This window comes from Nicotiana sylvestris, chromosome 1, assembly GCF_000393655.2.
Source record: "Nicotiana sylvestris chromosome 1, ASM39365v2, whole genome shotgun sequence".
In the NCBI taxonomy this organism is placed as follows: Eukaryota; Viridiplantae; Streptophyta; class Magnoliopsida; order Solanales; family Solanaceae; genus Nicotiana; species Nicotiana sylvestris.
Genome location: NC_091057.1, coordinates 3,367,001 through 3,386,681, shown reverse-complemented (window position 1 = coordinate 3,386,681; position 19,681 = coordinate 3,367,001). Strand labels below are relative to the sequence as shown.

General features: G+C 39.7%; 1 protein-coding gene across 1 annotated transcript; it reads right to left on the bottom strand.

Moving 5' to 3' along the window:
• Window positions 1–17,944: 17,944 nt before the first annotated feature.
• On the bottom strand, window positions 17,945–19,169 carry LOC138889423 (uncharacterized). Its single transcript, XM_070172732.1, has 4 exons — window positions 19,155–19,169; window positions 18,709–19,086; window positions 18,220–18,489; window positions 17,945–18,118 (listed from the first exon to the last, which is right to left on the bottom strand). The coding sequence occupies exons 1-4, from the start codon at window positions 19,167–19,169 to the stop codon at window positions 17,945–17,947; spliced, it is 837 nt and encodes a 278-aa protein (XP_070028833.1).
• Window positions 19,170–19,681: the final 512 nt, after the last annotated feature.

Genomic DNA, 19,681 nt, shown 5'->3' with positions numbered 1-19,681 from the left:
GCGGTCTACACAGGGGGTCTGAGAGGGGTATAAATAAATGGGATTTTCAGCTATTTTCATTTTCCAAAACCCCAAAAACATAAGAGGCAATTTTTCAAACAACCTTTCTTCTCCAAATAAATTGTAAGTCATTTTTAATTAGTTTTATTCAATCATTAACATCTTTTAACATGATTTAAACTTCAAATCAATGATTTTCATGTGGGAAATTGGATGTTTTGGGTAGAACTTAATTTTTATAAAATTGGGGATTTGGACCTCGATTTGAGGTTCGATTTCAAAACAAATTACATATTTGAGCTCGTGGGGAAATGGGTAATCAGGTTTTGTTTCGTACCTCGAGTTTTGACCATGTGGGCTCAAAGTCGATTTTGACTTTTTTGGTAAAACTTTGGAAAACTCATTTCCATGCATTCAAATTGATTCATTTAGCATTTATTGATGCAATTAAGTAACATGTGGCTAGATACGAGCGAATTGGCGGAGGAATCAAGGGGTAAAGCTATAATTGAAACTAGAGTTGTGTTCGAGGCATCAAGGTAAGTGTTTGGTCTAACCCTAGCTTGAGGGATTAGGAGTTGTGTCCTATTTGCTAATTGCTTCTTGTTGAGTACGACGTATAGGCATGGTGATGAGTATCTATATGTTGGTGTCGAGCATGACCGTGAGTCTTAAATTTATATTTGTTGTGTTCCTAAATGATTCTACGTATGCTTTAACTGATGATTCTCGATATTGGGCAAGGATTTAGTTTATTTTCGTGGAATTTACTTATGACTGAGTATCGGTATTAATTGGGCTGAGTAGAAGAGTTACGATTGGTTATAGCTGATTCTCCCTTGCCGGGATGTTTGTTTCGATATTGTTGTTCCCTTGCCAGGAAGTTATTATACTATTTTGTTCCCTTGCCAAGAAGTTATTATATTGCTTTGTTCCCTTGCCGGAATTTCCTTGTGCTTTTGTATTGGCTTGAAATGGGAGCGGGTGGTACGCCTACCACAAGATTTGATGAAATGGGAGCGGGTGGCACGCCTACCACAAGATTTGATGAAATGAGAGCAGGTGGTACGCCTACCACAAGATTTGATGAAATGGGAGCGGGTGGTACGCCTACCACAAGATTTAATGAAATGGGAGAGGGTGGTACACCTACCACGAGATTTAATGAAATGGAAATGGGTGGTATGCCTACCACAAGATATAATAAAATGGGAGCGGGTATTAGACCTACCACAAGATATGAGAAATGGGATCGGGTTGCACGCCTGCAACAAGATGTGAACCGAAAATGAGGTCTGCCATTGTTTTCTTTATTCTTGTTAGAAGTAAATTTTGGTTTCTTTATAATTCTCTTGATATTTTGTTTTTATCTGTTATTTCCCGAAGGATGTTTCCCCCTTCCCAGCTTTTATTGCTTGTATCAGTTTATTTCCCTCCATGTATATATATATATATATATATATATATATATATATATATATATATATATATATATATAAACATAGGTTTATTTGGAGTCTGGTCCTAACCTCGTCACTACCTCGTCGGGGTTAGGCCAGGCACTTACCAGCACATGGGGTCGGTTGTGCTGATACTACACTCTGCACTCTGTGCAGATACCGGAGCAGCACTTGGTCAGTAGCAGTAGGGGAGCCAGCCTTCAGTCCACCGAGACTCCGAGGTAGCCCTACAGGCGTTCGCAGTCCCGGCGTCTCTTCTACCAGTTTTTATGTTCTGTTATCATTTGTACTCGAGACAGACTATGTTCTTTTCTTTCAAACACTTATTTGTAGTAATCATAGATAGTCCGTGAATGTTGTGACACCAGTTTCTGGGTAGAGGCATATGTGGAGTTTCTTATCATTTTGCTTCATTTTATCTAAATCTTCCGCTTAATCTCATATTCCGCTATTATTTAAATGTTTATCGCTTGTTAATGTATGTTATAGAAAGGATTAAAACAAAAGAGTTAAGAATTCCTAATTTCGTGGCTTGCCTAGCTTCTACAAGTAGGCTCCATCACGACTCCCGAGGGTGGAAAACCCGGGTCGTGACATTTCTCAAAAAAGAATACCTACCATAACTGAGTTATGCATAAAAGTTTAATTAAAGATACCTACAGTAATGTATATTGTACCAAAACAAGGTCAGTTACAAAGCTTGATCAATTAATTAAAATTCGTCCCTACCATAATTTATTTCGTCCCTACCATAATTATACAAAAAAATGTTAACTAAATTATACTACTAATAGAGATTTGTAGCATGATTAAAAAATAATTCTTATTGAACTACTACTTCCATTAATTTTGTTTCCATTTATAATTCAAAATTTTAATGTTGTCTTAAAATTGCCAAGTGGCTTATTTTTAATTTGCCACTTGGCTTAACCTCATGCTTCACTACTCTCCTTTTAATTTAACTAGTATTAGTACCCGCACGATGCGCGGATAATCAAAAAGAATTATCTACATCGTAAAGTTTAATATGTTAGTGTTAATACTATTTTTACAACCAAACATTAAAAAGATTTTAAGACTCCAGTAAAACTTTCATTCCATCTCCTAGTAAATGTTCTATAAAAAATAATGATACTATACAATTTGTTTGATATGAATGTTCCACGAAAAATAATGTTGCTATACAATTTGCTTGATATGAAACATGTGCTTAAGGGAATATTTTTGTAGCAACTGCTCATTATATATTGCAGTGCATTTTTCAAAAGTTATCCTCTGTATTGAGGCAATGATGAAGGAACATGTATTATGTCAAACATTAGCTTATTCAGAATCAAAATGTATGCGGCAATGCATATGCAAAAACTGATTTCCTGCTAAGGCTTTCTCTTTATTATTGTCTGGCATTTGTGGTAATTGAAACTTTTTACTCTTTCTACCATTCCACAGGCTTTGTCTATTAGCCTAAGACTGTCTAAAAGCCAAAGTTGAGGCAGAAAAGGGACACATCATTTGCGAAGAGTTGATAAATTTAGCTATTCAAACCATAGATGAAGCCGATGGAAGGGTTGATTATGCTGAGGTGAGAACTTAAACAATAATAATATATTTCATATGGATATAAACAATAGAATACCAATCGGGAACTCAATATGTTCCCAATATCAAAAACTGATGGAACCCCCGTAATTTTTAGTTCCAATATATGCTTGCTGGTCTTAATTTTCAGATTGTTTGGTTCAACCACAAAGTTTTTCATAATGTACAATTCCAGTTCATGTATTTTTGTTTTGAAAATACGCATAACAGCTCTTCCAATAGTTGCATGAATTCGATCTCCCTAAAATAAAAAATGTGGAAAGAAATTTAAGTTAGTAAGGCACATAAGTTGAAGAAAATACATCACAACTCAAAAAAAATAACAACATGTAAAAGAGTATGCACCTTTTAATCTTGACTAATTAATTCAATTAAATTAGAATTTTCTGGTTTCTCGCTGTCTGGAATGTGCAATAATTTAACAACACGAACCTTCAAATTCCTACTCATTTTGGACATTGATATTTCGCTGATATAGTTATAGTTTGGAGCCAAATTTTACAGAAGCTTGTGTGGAAGCTAAACCCTAAGCAATGTAGATGTCACGACCCATTTCCAAAATAGGTCATGATGGCACCCGACACCATTGTCAGGCAAGCCAACGCGAAAACATAATTAAGTTATTATTTTAATTTTATCAAAGTAGGTGAAGCAGATTCTCAAATTTAAATTTAAATCCAAGAATGATCAATAATGTACCAAAAACGATTATATAATCCAAAAATAAATGTCTACTAATGTGTGTGCCAAGACCTGGTATCACAAGTAATAGGCATCTAGTAGAATATACAAAAGAATATCTCTATCCTACTGTTTGAGATAGAAAAGATAGCAAAAGTAAGAAAAGACTTCATCCGGCTGTTGAACGACATAGGAAGGGAGCAGCTCACCGTGGAACTCTCGGTCTATGAATCAGGGGTGCGCACCAGACTGATAGCTAGATGTACCTGCCTCAGATCCTGTACAATTATAGTATGAGTATATAAACAATATGTACCCAGTAAGTATCCCGTCTAATCTCGAAGAAGTAGAGACGAGAGGTCGACTCGATACTTACTAGGGTCAAATGATATAATAAAGTGCTATACTAAGCATGTGGGTCACCATTAATCAACAGTTTATAGCAAAAGATAAAATCATGTTCTTAACAATGTTCCAGTTAGATATTTACACTTTGAAGTATTAGCATAACAAATTGTGTATAAGCTTTCACATAAATATCATGCGGACATTATGCCAAGGTCGACGGCCCGCTCCAATAGAAAATAAATTGTGCACTGCCGAGGGTCAAACAGCGCAAACCATAGATGCATCTATTTATACCGAGGCGATCGGCCCGATCCACAAATAACAAGCAATATCAAGAATACTCACGAAGGCACATTAATATTCAAATAATTTCATGCAAGTGTTCAATAAGTATACATGTTCACTCTTGCTCCTTTCCAAATCTCTAGCATATCCTAAGTGATCACATTAGCAGGAAAATATAGAGTTATTCACAAATATGGCATGATGTGGGTCCTAGACTACCCGAACAATTAATATAGTAGTAGCTACGCATGGACTCTCGTCACCTAGTGCATACGTAGCCCCTGCATTTAGTAGCAATTACTCAATTATTATACCTATGGGGACAATTCACTCTTACAAGGTTAGAAAGGAGACTTACCTCGCTCCAAAGTATACTTCAAATGCCAAGAACGAGCCCAAACCTCAATCCGTAGCCGAACAATCCCAAACTAGTTAAATGAAGTAAGAACTAATTAATATAGGCTCACAAGTTCGAATTCTATCTATTTAAGCAATTTCCCAACCATTAACACAAGTTTCCTAAATTCCGACCCCGGCCCCTCATGCCCGGATTCTGAGATTTTTTGAAGAAAGTTGCTCTCTACAACCTAAGGATCAATAATATATGATTTCTAGTTTATTCCATAACAAATTTCGTGATTAAAACCGTAGGTCTTACTCTAACCCCTTGATTTTACCTAATTTCTAATGTTTAATCTACCTAATATGCAAGCATTAAACTAAGGATGGGTGGAATAAACTTACCTCACAATGCTAAGTGGAAGTCTTCTCTCCAAAGTTCCCAAAATCGCCAATAGAAGGGTGAAATATGGCAAAAGGGACTTGAAACCTATATTAAACGAACCTCACTGCCTCAGCGATTTCCGTATATGCGGTCAGGGGACTACATCTGTGGTCTCACATCTGCGGAAAGAGGAGGAAGGGCTGGGAACGCTTCTGCGGTCTGAATCCCGCATCTGCGGAGTTGCTTTTGCGGCTAGGGAGCCGCATCTGCGGTTCCTGGCCTGGCCTGCCATGGGCCGCTTCTGTGACCGCATCTGCGGTCTCGCACCTGCGGTCCACCAACCGCAGGTGCGGTTATGACTGAAGTAGCAACCTTCACCTCTTTCTCAAATTTTCCACTTCACTCGAGCCTCGTCCGATTGATGCTCGGGGCTTCCAGGCCCCGCCCGAACATACCAACGAGTTTGAAATCACGAGACGGACCTACTCAAACCCTCGGAACACTCGAAACAACGCTAAATCTAGGAATCACCCCTAAAACCAAATGAATCAAACTCATGAACTTTATGTTCTTAATTTTCCTCTAACGGGCCAAAATGCCCTTAAACTACTCGGATTGACACCAAATTTTATGGGCAAGTCTTAAATGATATTTCGGACCAGTACCAGGCTTAGGAACCGATATACGAGCCTGATACCCATTAAATCAATCATTACTTAGTTTATTTAAATCCTTAAAACTTCAAATTAACAATTTCTAATAAAAAATCATTCTCGGGCTAGGGACCTCGAAATTCGATTTCGGGCATACGCCTAGGTCCCATATTTTCCCACGGACCCTACAGGATAGCCAAATCACGAATCCGGGTCTGTTTTCTCAAAATATTAACCAAAGTCAAACTTAGTCTTTTAAGAGAATCCTAAGGAATCAAATGGACATATTTCACTCAAAACTCTTCTAATTCCCAAACCAACTGCCCCCGCAAGTCTTAAATTAGCTGAAGAAAGTGTGGGAAGTTTTATTTAGGGGAACGGGGTCCGAAACAGCAAAACAATCAGCCGGGTCGTTACATTCTCCACCTCTTAAACAAACGTTCGTCCTCGAACGAACATAGAAAAGTACCTGAGCTGCTGAATAAATATGGATATCTCCTCTGTATGTCCTCCTCGGACTCCCAAGTCGCCTCCTCAACTTGTTGGCCCCTCCACTGGACCTCTACCGTAGAAATCCTCTTGGATATCAACTGGCGATCCTGTCTATCAATGATGGCAGCTATCTATATAATTGTGTTGTGGATCATTTGTGAGATTTGTGGAAGCATTTGAATAATACAGTTCTAGAGGATTGTTGAATCATTGTTGACTTGGAAGGTTGTGATTGAAAATTATTTGGAATATCTGTTAAAACACTCTCCTTGATATCATTTATGCTTCCTACCTTGTTTGTCATTGTTATACATATGCTTGGTAAGGAAGAGTGTAAAACATGAAGGGTGATGTCGTGCCGTTGTTTATACATTATCATGTGAGGGAGAGTGTAAAGCACGAAGGGTTATGTCGTGCCACTTTATTGAGAGTAAAAGTACGAAGGGAGATGTCATGCCACGTTATTGAGAGTAAAAGCACGAAGGGTGATGTCGTGTCATATTATTGAGAGTAAAAGCACGAAGGGTGATGCCGTGTCATATTATTTGAGAGTAAAAGCACGAAAGGTGATGCAGTGCCATTTCATTTATGTTGTTATGCTTGTATGTTATTGTGAGGTTAGGGAACGAAGGGTGTTTTCGTGCAGGTGATGATGAGGGGCATGCATTATGATGTGATATCTGTTCCCCGTGTATATGTTTGTGCCCTTACCTTGAGTTGTTATTGTCGCAATTAAATATTCTGAGTGATATGTTGTTATTGTCCCGTACTTGACCTCTATCTCAATTGTTGTTGTGTTGTTCATGTCTTTTACTTGCTTAACTTGCATATGCCATGCTTATTTCCTGCATTGAAATTATACTCATGTCATACCTATTCTGTCGCAACCTAGTTTAATCATTCCATCATGCCAGCTATTCATGCCCTTACTTGTTAACTTGTAAAGATCATGTATTTCCTTCTTATTTATCATATTTGTACTTAGGCCTCCAATATACTAGTTAATTGACATTGATACCCCCTTGCTTTCCAATTGTTGTTATTACTCACGTGTTTTCCGTTTAGTCATTTACTGTTGTCCACATGTATATCCTGCTCCATTGTTGTTACTTGTGTATTTCCTACTTTGTAATTCCCATTATTGTATTTCTGTCATATGGTTGGTTCTGTTATATGTTTTTTTGGAAGGATGAGTTGAACGCACGAAGAGTGTTGTCGTGCTAATTGAATTGTACATAAATTTATTTATACATGGTGAGGATGAGATAAAAGCACGAAGGGTGTTACCATGCCATGTGATTTGGTATTTTGGATATACTTCTCATACTAGGAAAGACCGTAAATCTTCTATTGTGGTTCATTTTAGTAATTGTTGACTATCTCGCCCAGTTGTATATAATACCTTTATCTGTTATGCTTTGAACTGCTTTACTACTAATCTAATGTACAAGTTATAACAATATGCATCTTTTAACTAAAAGCCTTGTCACTACTTTGATGAGGTTAGACAAAATACTTACTAGTACATAGGGTCGGTTGTACTAGTATTGTACTTCTACACATTACATGCAGATTTTAGATCGGAGTTGCTGGTAACGTCGAGTGCTGATTCGGAAGATTTCGTACATTTGGATATAGCTGCCACGTGTCCTTGGTACTTGGGTTATTGCTAATCTGTTTATGTAACCTTTAAACAGAGCATGTATTTATTTGTATCAGTTTTGAAATTCCAAATCTTAGAAGCCCGTGATTCGTACTACTAGGTCTTGGGTAAATTTGTAAATGTTCAGTTATCTATTTTCTATTCTCTTATAATCTCAGTTGAATTGTATTTTCTATTAGCTGGATTACCCAACAGGTTGAGTTAGGTGTCATCGCGACTTATGATTTTTGGGTCGTGACAAGGTGGTATCAGAGCACTAGGTTTGTAGGTTCTACGAGTCATGAGCAAGTGTCTAGTAGAGTCATGCCGATCAGTATGATGATGTCCATACCTATCTTCGGGAGGCTACAAGGCATTTAGGAAAAAAAAAATTCCTTTCTTCTTTCAATATCGTGCGGCCTTGTTTCAGCTTGAAATCGACGACTTTGACTCTTCCTGATCGCTCATATATGATGTTGTGGCTCAGTATTCGCTATGTGTCGACGATCAGTAATGTTGCAAATGGATTACGATGAGTTATGGATGCTTAATTATCATCGCGATGTGTTATCTATATGTAGTATTATATCTCCTAGACGTTCATTTATGGTGCGAGGCGGGTTTATATGTCTGGTTGGTAAGCGCAGATTTGGAATGATTGGTTGGTGGCCTGCTATTGTGATTAAGGCAAGTTCATGGCAAGGTCTCAAATTGAGTACAACCGGTGGGCCATCTTCTACATGATGAGTTTGGATCGTGTGTCTCGTATGAGGTTTCCATTCGGTGGAGTGCATATATTATCATTTCAGAGGATTTGGGGGGTTGTTTAACTATTGAAATGATGGATAAGTGCTAATCAAAGTCTTCGGGGTGTTCTATGATCATCATTTCATGAGTTTTGAAGTATTCAGCTAAATAGTCGTGTAGTATCGGGGCATGCTGCGAAGATATGGTACTTTGGGTTGTTGATGAGGTGTTCTATGGCTTCGAGCTAAGTGGTGGAGGCTTCTAATGATGATCGGATTGTAGGATCATGGGTCGTAATAGTTTCCGGACCGAGAGCTCTCATGGTTATTTCTTTGAATGGGCATATGCTGGTGAAACACGGATTGCTCAACACGTATTAGCTGCATATTGATGATCAGAATAAGATGAGTGGATTTTAGGGCTTTTGAATTTGTCTACGGAGCAGTGAATAATGATCGGATCCGTGGTATTTCCTTGTCAAGAAAGGTCTACAAGTCAATGTTGGGGTGATGTGATCACGCCCAACTATGCCTTATAAAAAGGACACATGGACGTTGCGAATATAATTTGAGTATTTCGCCCAGAGTCGAACCCACAAGGAATTAACCTATCAATTACTCTCGTTAGACTTACAAAATTCTACGTAATCAACTTCCCAAATGTTTTGAATAACAATTGAAGATATTTCTACGAACTAAGACTGACTGTAAATAAGAAAATAAAGACTATTATGATTAAGTTGTAAACAATTAAGAGAAAGATCTAAGGTTATGATTTCCCCTATTGATGGAATCTCTTCTGGTTAAGTTTCACATAGATTCACCTAATCGTCTCTATCAATCATGAGCACTCTTATTATCGTAAATCTCTCCCGAGTAATCACGACAATTTACTAGATGAACTCTCCCGAGTTACGCTAGCTGGCTTTGTCTATTGCAGCTCACTTTAGATTGCACCTAAGGCTTCGTTATCCCTAATCCCGCCTTTAAACCCTCGGTTATTGATACCTCATATACTTTGGGAGTGGTGTTGTTCAACAATTACCTAAATATGCACTCTCTCCCGAGTTATACACACTAAATAGGCACAACTAACTAAGGATCCTATCAATTAACTACAACAAGAACGTAGTTAAACAAATAGAGATTAAGCCAGGCAAACTATATTAACATAACAAGAAATTCATCCTTCAATAGATTCCATAAAAACCTAGACTAAATATTTAGCCACTCATAATCGTGTTCATAATTTTCCAAATAAATTGCATAATTAATTACAAAGAAAAGATGAAGGAATGAAGAATTTGATGCCAATCTCCTTCGGAAATTGCTCCAAACGTTTTCTCCCTTCCGCAATAGCCTCCCTGGGTCTAAAATATGTCAAAGTCTTCAAAATGGCGTTTTACATGTATTTATAACAAATCGGGTCAGGCCCAGATGAAAAAAACCTTTCATACGCGAACTTGGACTTAGATCTGTAAAAAATTGAACAGTCGCGCCGCAGGCTGCGCTGTACCGTGCGGCGCGTTAGTGCATTTTATCTGTAGCCTCAACCTTTCGCTTCAGACAGCATTTTACACTGCTGCACCGCGCCTTGCAGCGCCCCATGCGGCGCAACAGTGTAGTTTTCTCAGAGTGAACTTGTTTCGTCCTCTTTTAGCGTCCAGACTTGGTACACGACCCCCGAACACGATCCCGGCTTAATATACTGGGCTTTTACTCAGACTTCAAAGCTCCAAATTAATCAATTTAGCTCCAAATTAACTTTTGAGCTCCGGATCGCTTCCTGCAAGGCATAAAACACGTACTAAGTGTAATTCACTATCGTTTGATCTCAAATGCACGTAAAAATGCAATCATTAGAATGTAATACCATGGCTAAAAGACGGGTTTCTAGACTAACATCAACACCCCACACTTAGAAAATTGCTCGTCCTCGAGCATTTGAACTACAGTGCACCTAGGGATAATCTTTCATCAAAAAACTTCCCTAATACATCATGCCAAGAATAATTAAAATAGACTGAGCACCTTATCATAACATCCCACCCTCAAGATTCGACTCAAAAGTACCAAGCATTAGTCACTCGACCACTTACTCTAACATAGAGGTCAATGACATTACCTCTCCTTCATGAATCAAGTGCTCTCACACATCCAAAGAGAGTAGTCCCACACAATAAAATTTAAGAATATTTAGTAACTCGAGATAGAAAGAATTGACTCACTCTCAGAAATAACATTCCTATGCCACAAAAGATGCACCATAGGCTTGCCTATAGTGTACTACTCTACTAATCGAGCTCATTCAATCTAGGATCAAGTAGGACTTTAATTGGTTGTAATGTAGGCTGTGGGACGGGTAGGATACATTTAGATATAGAAGTTACTACACCCCCCTAAGCACTTTAATACATATACTTTAATATTCAAACCCCACTTATGTCAAACCACAACTCCACCTTCACATCAAACTAGATTAACTCCCTACATCTTTAAGCACACTAACATCAAGAGCCACCACTATCAAAGAATATATATATATATATATATATATTTATTTCTTCTTCTTTTTCTTTTCTTTCTTTTTCAATTCAAGTGGCTCTTACTTTTTTATTTTATTTTCAACACCATGCACCTTTCTCCTTATTCCATTAGTTCCACTTAAAAGCCAAACCAACCATCCCACACTTTAACTTTTACAAAGTTCATAACAATTCAAGTGCTCATGAGAGGTGAAAAGGTTCAAATATATGGTCAATTAAAACAATTGGGTAAGGCTTGTAATTTGGTTGCTAAAGAAACATGATTATAGGCTCCAAGGGGTTAACTACGATACATCACAATTAGGCGGGTAAAATATGTATATATGGCTCAACAAGAAATGCTTATATCACTTCCAAGACTGAACAAAATTACTATTTCGCTTTGCAAACACACGGGGCAAGTTCTAGGCATAAAATGTAATGCATAGAATAACACGAAACCTTACACACACATGGCACATAACTCACTTAGGATTGGACTAATCAAGACACTCTTAGTCAAAGCAATTAAGCACAGTTTTAATCATACGATTTAAGGCACTTATTTAAGAGTCAAGAATTGAGCCTAGGTGTCACAACTAAGGCCTTTACCACTCTCAAGACATATGCAATCAAGGAAAATTGATCCTTCAACTTAGCTTCCTAACTAAATATTCTTAATTCCTAAAGAATAAAAAGATTTAACTACACCCGGTTCAGGCAAAACCCTTGGAAAAGAACCGCGGCACAAAGAAAAGCCAAAGGGGAATTGTTGCACTACCTAAAAGAAAAAAAACTAAAATAAAAGACATATTTTTGGATTTTCACATATATGAATTTTTTTGTTTTTTTTCTTTCGACTCATCTCCCTCAAGAAACCAGTCGACGAAATCCATCGTCGGGAAGAGTCGAACTACATACTTATTACTAAATATTACAGGAATTATAGTTTATAGACCAATTGTCTAAGAAAGCAAGAAACAGATCAAAGAAAACCAACTGGCAAATGAAAAAATAAAAACAAGTACAGATACAATTAAATAGGAGCACCCCACCCCACACTTAAGAAATTGCACTGTCCCCAATGCAAAACAGTAAAATCAAGATTGAAAGGTGACTCCCTGAGGCCCAAGGCCTAATCATCAGCACCCTCGAAGGTGCACAAATACTCCTCATCATCTGAAGGAATGGACTTCACATCTTCATCGGGTGGTAGTTGTCCTTCTCTCGCCAACCCCAACCACTGCTGAGTGATAGTGGAAAGGGGGTGATCCTGCTGCAACTCGTCCAAGTCAGCCTCCCCCGAGCAGCCCGAAGGTGCAAGTCAGCAAACAGTAGTTGTAGTGTCTCCTCAACGCGGACCATCCTCTGGTCCAAATTAACAGCTGCGGTAGGGGGTCTATCACCGACGTTACATCATAGGGTATAATAGGGTAAGATACTAGAATATTCCTGTCGTAGTGGCACTCCTCCTTCACAAGGTGTGCTCGCAACAATCGAGTGATCATACTCGGGTAATGTAGACGGCGAGCCCCAAGTGGTCGCACTTTAGCCATATGCTCAAGCATGATTTTACCCAGGCCAAACCGCATCCGAGTCAACAGTGCATAGATCAAACACACCTTCAGTCGGGGTACATCAGTGTCACTTCCAATTGGCGTGATCTTGGCATTAATCAACCGCAAAACAACCCTGGCTGGCCGTTGGAATGTTTCCTTCTTAATGTCCTTGTGGAATTCATTTGCATCTCATGTCCATGTTGCAGAAGAGTCAGCGCCACATAACAGGCGATGAATAGCTGGATAGTCTGGCCGACAGAGAAACATCTGAAAAAGCTTGTGGGGATGCTCTGTGAATCCCATAATCCGATTAATCACTCGGGAGGAGAATGGAATCACTTTACCCCTTACCTACACTTCTTAAACCGCATCCAGGCTGGCTTCAGGTTGCCAGTTATCATAAAATTCTTTGACTAGGTTCACATTCACCGCATCACCCAGGCGGAACAGACTGTCGAAACCCAATGCCCGAATGTTGTTGTAAATTTCACCGTATTTACGGGCCAACTTTCCATCGTCAATAGCGAGCTCAGGATCCGGGTTGACTGACGGGACAAATGTCTAAAACTAGTGTCGAGCATGGGCAGGGACAACCCGTATACCATATTTGCATGCTGGCACCACATCCGCATCCGGGTCAATGCGCTCTTCTTCCTCCACTACTGGGGCGGGGGAGGTACCCGTCTCCCACCACGACGGCTACTAGAAGAAAACTCAGAAGAACCAGTGTTAGAGCGTTTTCTCGGGTGGCAAGATATTATACCTGCACAAGACGAACAATATTAGCCACAAATCAAGGCCAAACGGGGTAACCACCCCACACTTATATTATTGGCATGTTCACAAGTAAAATGTATATCAGGGATTTAGACTATCCCAATGGAAGTGCGCCACAATCAATCAAAAATCCCCCTAACCACCAATATAATAGTACAACTACAAAACCACGGACTATACTAGTTAAACATACAAAATTAAGAAGCTAATCTAGCAACTACAAAGAGAAATAAAAGAAGTTATACTAATGCACTACTAACAAACTTCACAAAATATAACACAACACTATACAAGCACAAAGCATGAATCGAATATTCTAATTAGAACCTAGCACCACATTTTCTCATAGCAATTATTCTCCACTAAGCTACAATGTTACTTTCTATGTCATTAAGGCATTTAATCAAACACATGGCATTCACCAAAGTTTCCTCAAAATTTCAACTTTAATTCTTCCAAGATTACTACACAACCATACCAATCAACCATCCTACCACCACCACAATGTAACAAGGGCACAAAGTGCTCCAAATTTGCACAAATATACCACTAATTTTTGGCCTTTAAGGCACCTCCACACAACTTCACCATAAAATTTTTTATAAGCATCAAGACATGCTAAACATCTTCCACAAGTATGAGCACAAGGGAAATCCAACAAGTTAAGCACCAATCATGGCCACAATAAACAATTAAAGTGAAAACATTAGCACCACTACACTACCTAGGGTTTAGTTCAAATTAAACTATACTAATCATTACACTAAATGACTTAAAGAAAAGAGAAAAGTATAGAGAACTTACCTTGAGGATGAATGGAAGGGATGGAAGGTGTGTGTGGGAGAGGAATTGAAGAAAAAGAGGGAATGGGGGATTTGGGGGAAGGGCTGGGGTGTGTGGGTTGAAAGAGAAAAGAGAAAAAGGGGTTTTGGGGGGTGCGCTGTACAACGCTTAAAAAGCTAATATATATATATTTTTTAAAAATTGCACTGCCGCGTCGTAGGGTGTGGCGCCCCATGCGGCGCGGTAGGCCATTTTTCATAGAGATCGATTTATTTTCGATAGTTAGCTTTCGGGTTGCACCCCAACTCTATTTTGTACTTATTTTATGTCTGATTCATGCTTGTACCTGTCCAATCAAGTCTCATAACTCCTAAATTCTAATAATCCTAAACTACAATTATGGGTTAGTGAGGTTAACAATTGGGTTGCCTCCCAATAAGTGCATGATTTAACGTCATGGCACGACGTAGATGAGTGCATTTAAGGCTCGCTCGACCTTTGAGGTTCAGTCAGGTGGATCTCAGACACTTCCTTTGGTTCATTTATACCCACATATAGTTTCAATCTCTGCCCATTGACTCTAAATGTATGAGAGTCTTTCTCTGAGGCAATCTTTACGGCACCTAAAGGGAATACTTCGACCACTCAAAATGGTCCAGACCATCGTGACCTGAGTTTACCCGAAAATAGCCTTAACCTTGAGTTATAAAGCAAAACCATATCTCCGGGCTTTAAATATATCTCAACAATGTTCTTGTTGTGTAACCGCTTCACTCTCTCCTTATACAGCCTCGTGCTCTCGAAAGCAAGATATCGAAACTCATCGAGCTCATGCAATTCTGTGACTCTAGTTGTTCCCGCAGCCTCAATGTCTAGGTTTAGCTATTTCAGTGCCCACCAAGCTTTATGTTCAAGTTCCACTGGCAAGTGGCAGGCCTTCCCGAACACCAACTTATATGGTGACATACCAATCGGTGTTTTGAAAGCAGTTATGTAGGCCCAGGGTGCATCATCTAGCTTTTTCGCCCAATCAGTTCTTGTGGCATTCACAGTTTTGGTTAGCACACTCTTTATCTCTCTGTTTGACACTTCAACCTATCCACTGGTCTGAGGATGATATGGGGTTGCCACCTTGTGGTGCACATCATACTTCGCTAGCAATTTCTCGAAGGCTCTATTGCAAAAGTGAGTGCCTCCATCACTGATAATAGCTCTCGGGGTTCCAAAACGGGTGAATATGTCCTTCTTCAAAAACCCCACCACCACTCTTGCATCAGTAGTGGGAAATGTTGCAGCTTCTACCTATTTGGACACGTAATCTACAGCAACAAGAATGTACTTATTGCCAAAGGAGCTGACAAAGGGGCCCATGAAGTCTACCCCCATACATCAAACAATTCAACCTCTTGAATCGGGTTCATGGGCATCTCATGGCGACGAGAAATGTTCCCAGTTCGCTGACATTCATCACAGTCCTTCACCCATTGATGTGCATCCTTAAACACTGTTGGCCAAAAGAAACCAGCCTCTAGCACTTTTGCGGCTGTCCTGACTCTTCCAAAATGCCCTTCGTACGCCGATGCGTGACATGCCTGCAAAACAGAAGATTGTTCTATCTCGGGGACATACCTCCGGATCATATTGTCAACACATATTCGAAACAAATAAGGTTCATCCCAATAATATATGCGGAAGTCACGATAAAACTTTTTCTTTTGTACAAAGGAAAGGTCATAAGGCATTATACCGCTTTCCAGGTAATTTGCAAAGTCTGGATACCATGGCACTTCCTCAAGCCTTGTAGCAAGCAGCTGCTCGGCTGGAAAGTTTTCCAGAATATCCTCAACCTCAACTGAGTTTTCAGCTCCCTCAAGTCATGATAGATAATCAGCGACTTGGTTTTCTGTGCCCTTACGGTCACGAATTTCAAGGTAGAACTCTTGCAGTAATAGCACCCAATGAATCAGGCGTGGTTTGAACTCCTTCTTCTCAATCAAGTACCTGAGAGCTGCATGATCAGTATATACAATTACCTTTGAGCCAATCAAGTATGATCTGAACTTGTCGAATGCAAACATCACAGCCAGCATCTCCTTTTCAGTCACAATGTAGGTCAGTTGGGCTCCACTCAGTGTTCTAGTGGCATAGTAGATTGAGTGCATTAGCTTGTCTTTCCGCTGTCCCAACACTGCCCCACTGCATAGTCATTGGTGTCACAAATGAGTTCGAATGGTTGCTCCCAGTTGGGGGTAACAATGATGGGTGCTGTGACTAGCCTCTTTTTTAGTTCCTCGAATGCTACCCTGCAAGCATCAGAAAACAAGAAAGGGTGATCTTTTTCAAACAACTTACAAAGAGGGTTGGCAATTTTTGAGAAGTCTTTTATGAATCTCCGGTAGAAATCGACATGCCCGAGGAAGCTCCTAATTGCCTTGAATGAAGTTGGAGGTGGCAGCTTTGCTATCATGTCAACTTTAGCATGATCCACCTCGATTTCTTTACTCGATACCTAGTGTCCCAAGACTATGCCATCTTGTACCATGAAGTGACACTTCTCCCAATTAAGAACCAGGTTAGTCTCAATACACCGTTTAAGCACACGAGTCATATTTATAAGGCACTCATCAAATGAGTTTCCCACCACTGAGAAATCATCCATGAATACCTCCATTATGTATTCTACCATGTCAGTGAATATGACCATCATTCACCTTTGGAATGTGGTGGGTGCATTGCATATGCCAAAGGGCATCCTCCGAAAAGCATAAATGCCATAAGGGCAAGTGAAGGGGGTCTTCTCTCTATCCTCTGGTGCAATGCAAATTTAATTGTACCCTGAGTACACATTCAGAAAACAGAATTGAGACCTCTCTGCCAATCTGTCTAGCATCTGATCAATGAAGAGAAGTGAGAAGTGGTCTTTCTGGGTGGCCAGATTTAACTTTCTATAGTCTATGCAAATTCTCCAGCCCGTGACGGTTCTTGTGGAGATTAGTTCATTGTTGTCATTTTTGACCATCGTCATGCCACCCTTCTTAGGAACACATTGCACCGGGCTAACCCAGTTTCTGTTATAGATTGGGAAAACGATTCACACATCCAACCACTTTATCACTTCTTTCTTCACCACTTCCTTCATGTTGGGGTTCAACCTTCTTTGATGTTCCCTGGAATGTTTGTGTCCCTTCTCCAGCAGAATTTTATGCATACAATACGTTGAGCTGATCCCCTTAATGTCTGCCATGGTCCACCCAATGGTTGTCTTACACTCCTTGAGTACCTACAAAAGTTGTTGCGCTTGCACATCTAACAAACTAGATGAGATAATAACAGGTAATGTGGAGTTAGCTCCAAGAAACTCATACCTAAGATGGGTGGGCAATGGCTTCAATTCCAGCTTTGGTGGTTCTTCTATGGATGGCTTGGCTGGAGGAGTTTCTCTTTTTTCTAAGTATAGGGGCTCGAATTCAAGAGTTCTATCCCATAACCCTCTGCCCTCTAAAGCCAACACCCATTCTGCTAGTTCTTACCCATTCACCTCATCTAATTTTACCATACATGCAGCAAGAGGGTCCTCAATAGTTAGCATCTCATCATCAGCTTCCACGATTACATCCACGACATCAATAAGAGAACAATTGGCGAATTCACTTGGTCGCCTCATAGATTTCTACACATTGAATGTTATATCTTCATCGTTCAACTTCATCTTGAGCTCCCCAGTCTCACAATCAATGAGAGCTCTCCCAATGGCCAAGAACAACCTTCCCAAAATTATGAGAATTTCTTCATCCACCTTGCAATCTACAATCACAAAATCTGCAGGGAACACAAATTTCCCTACCTGAATCAGCATGTCATCCAAAATACCAGAAGGTCTATTCACGGTCCTATCAGCTAGCTGCAACAACATAAATGTGGGTCTAGCTCTTCCAATCCCCAAACTCTTATAAATTGCCAGGGCATAAGATTTATGCTGGCCCTCAAATCACAAAGTGCTTTGGCGAAAGCAAAGTTGCCAATAGTGCAGGAAATTGTGAAACTCCATGGGTCAAACAGCTTCTCAGCAATTGGTCTAGTCACCACCGCACTGCAGGTCTGAGTAAGAGTCATCGTGGCCAAGTCTTGGAAATCGAATTTTCGGGACATCAAGTCCTTCATCATTTTAGCATAACCAGGATTCTCCGTCAAACCATCAATCAATGGAATATTTACCTGGATTTGTTTCAGTATCTCCAAGAACTTCTTGTATTGTTCCTCTTTTTGGTACTTGGCCAGCCTCTATGGGAATGATGCGGGGGGTCTCTTCTTCTCAATGATTTGGGTATTTTCTTTGTCAGCTACCACATTAACTACCGGTTCCTGGGCTGTCTCAACTTCTTTCTCAGCCTCAATCTGTGTGTTATGTTCTCCCTAGGCAGGCTGCACTGTCACCTCTGTCAGTTTTGTTGAATCATCTAGCTCAATGGGCACTGGTACAAGTGTCTCAGCGTGTCTGCTTTCTCGAGCCCTCTCTTGCTCCAAGTCTAAGTCTCTGCTATTATGTAGACTCACTGCCATCAGCTGCTTCGGGCCTTGATCTTTTAAATTTATCTGAGTGTCTGCAGGTAATGTCCCATGAGGACGATTATTCAAAGACATCGAAATCTGGTCCATCTGCACTTCAATATTCTTAATAGCTAAATCATGTGCATCTACTCTTTCACTGATTTTTGCATTTGACCCAATAACCTGCTGTATTATTGCCTCAAGTCGAGCAAACCCATCTTCCTGTCTTCCACCATGCTGCTGCTGCGGAGAATGATAACCCTGCTGCTAATTTTGATTATTATATCCCTGTGTCCTTTGGTAAGGAGCCATATTATTGTGAGGTCTCATACCTCCCATGTTTCCATTGTTGAGCTATGGCTAGACTGACCTGTACGGTTGATTTTGTTGGCCTCTATTTTGACCACTCTATCTCTGGCCTTCATAATTAGACACATAATTCATGTCCTCAAGGTAGTGATGATGATCACTTTCTGCATTCCACCGGTTACCAATTGGATATATTTCACTCAAAACTTTTCCAATTCCCGAACCAACCGCCCCCGCAAGTCGTAAATTAGCTAAAGCAAGTGTGGGAAGTTTTATTTAGGGGAACGGGGTCCGAAAAGGCAAAATTACCAGTCGAGTCGTTACAGTAGAGAAGCCAACCCTAAAGAAAAGTTGCTCAAGATTTTTAAGGAAAAACGATCATAGTAAACCAATTTTTATGTATATGAAATCCTAATATTTAAAAAGGCATGTGTAAATCAATTTGTATGTCTGAGTTATGAAGAAATGATACGAATCTTTCATTTTTTAGCTTTTGGCATTTTTTTTAATTTTCAACTTTTTTTTGGTTAATTAAAATTTGTTAACCATC

What these genes read in the sequence shown, in the direction of transcription:
- LOC138889423 (XM_070172732.1), bottom strand. An exon ending in ATTCAACAAAACTGACAGAG is followed by an intron (nt 18,490 to 18,708) that starts GTGACAGTGCAG and finishes AAACAAATCCAG; the next exon opens with GTAAATATTCCATTGATTGA. An exon ending in TGCCCTGGCAATTTATAAGA is followed by an intron (nt 18,119 to 18,219) that starts GTTTGGGGATTG and finishes ATGCTGATTCAG; the next exon opens with GTAGGGAAATTTGTGTTCCC.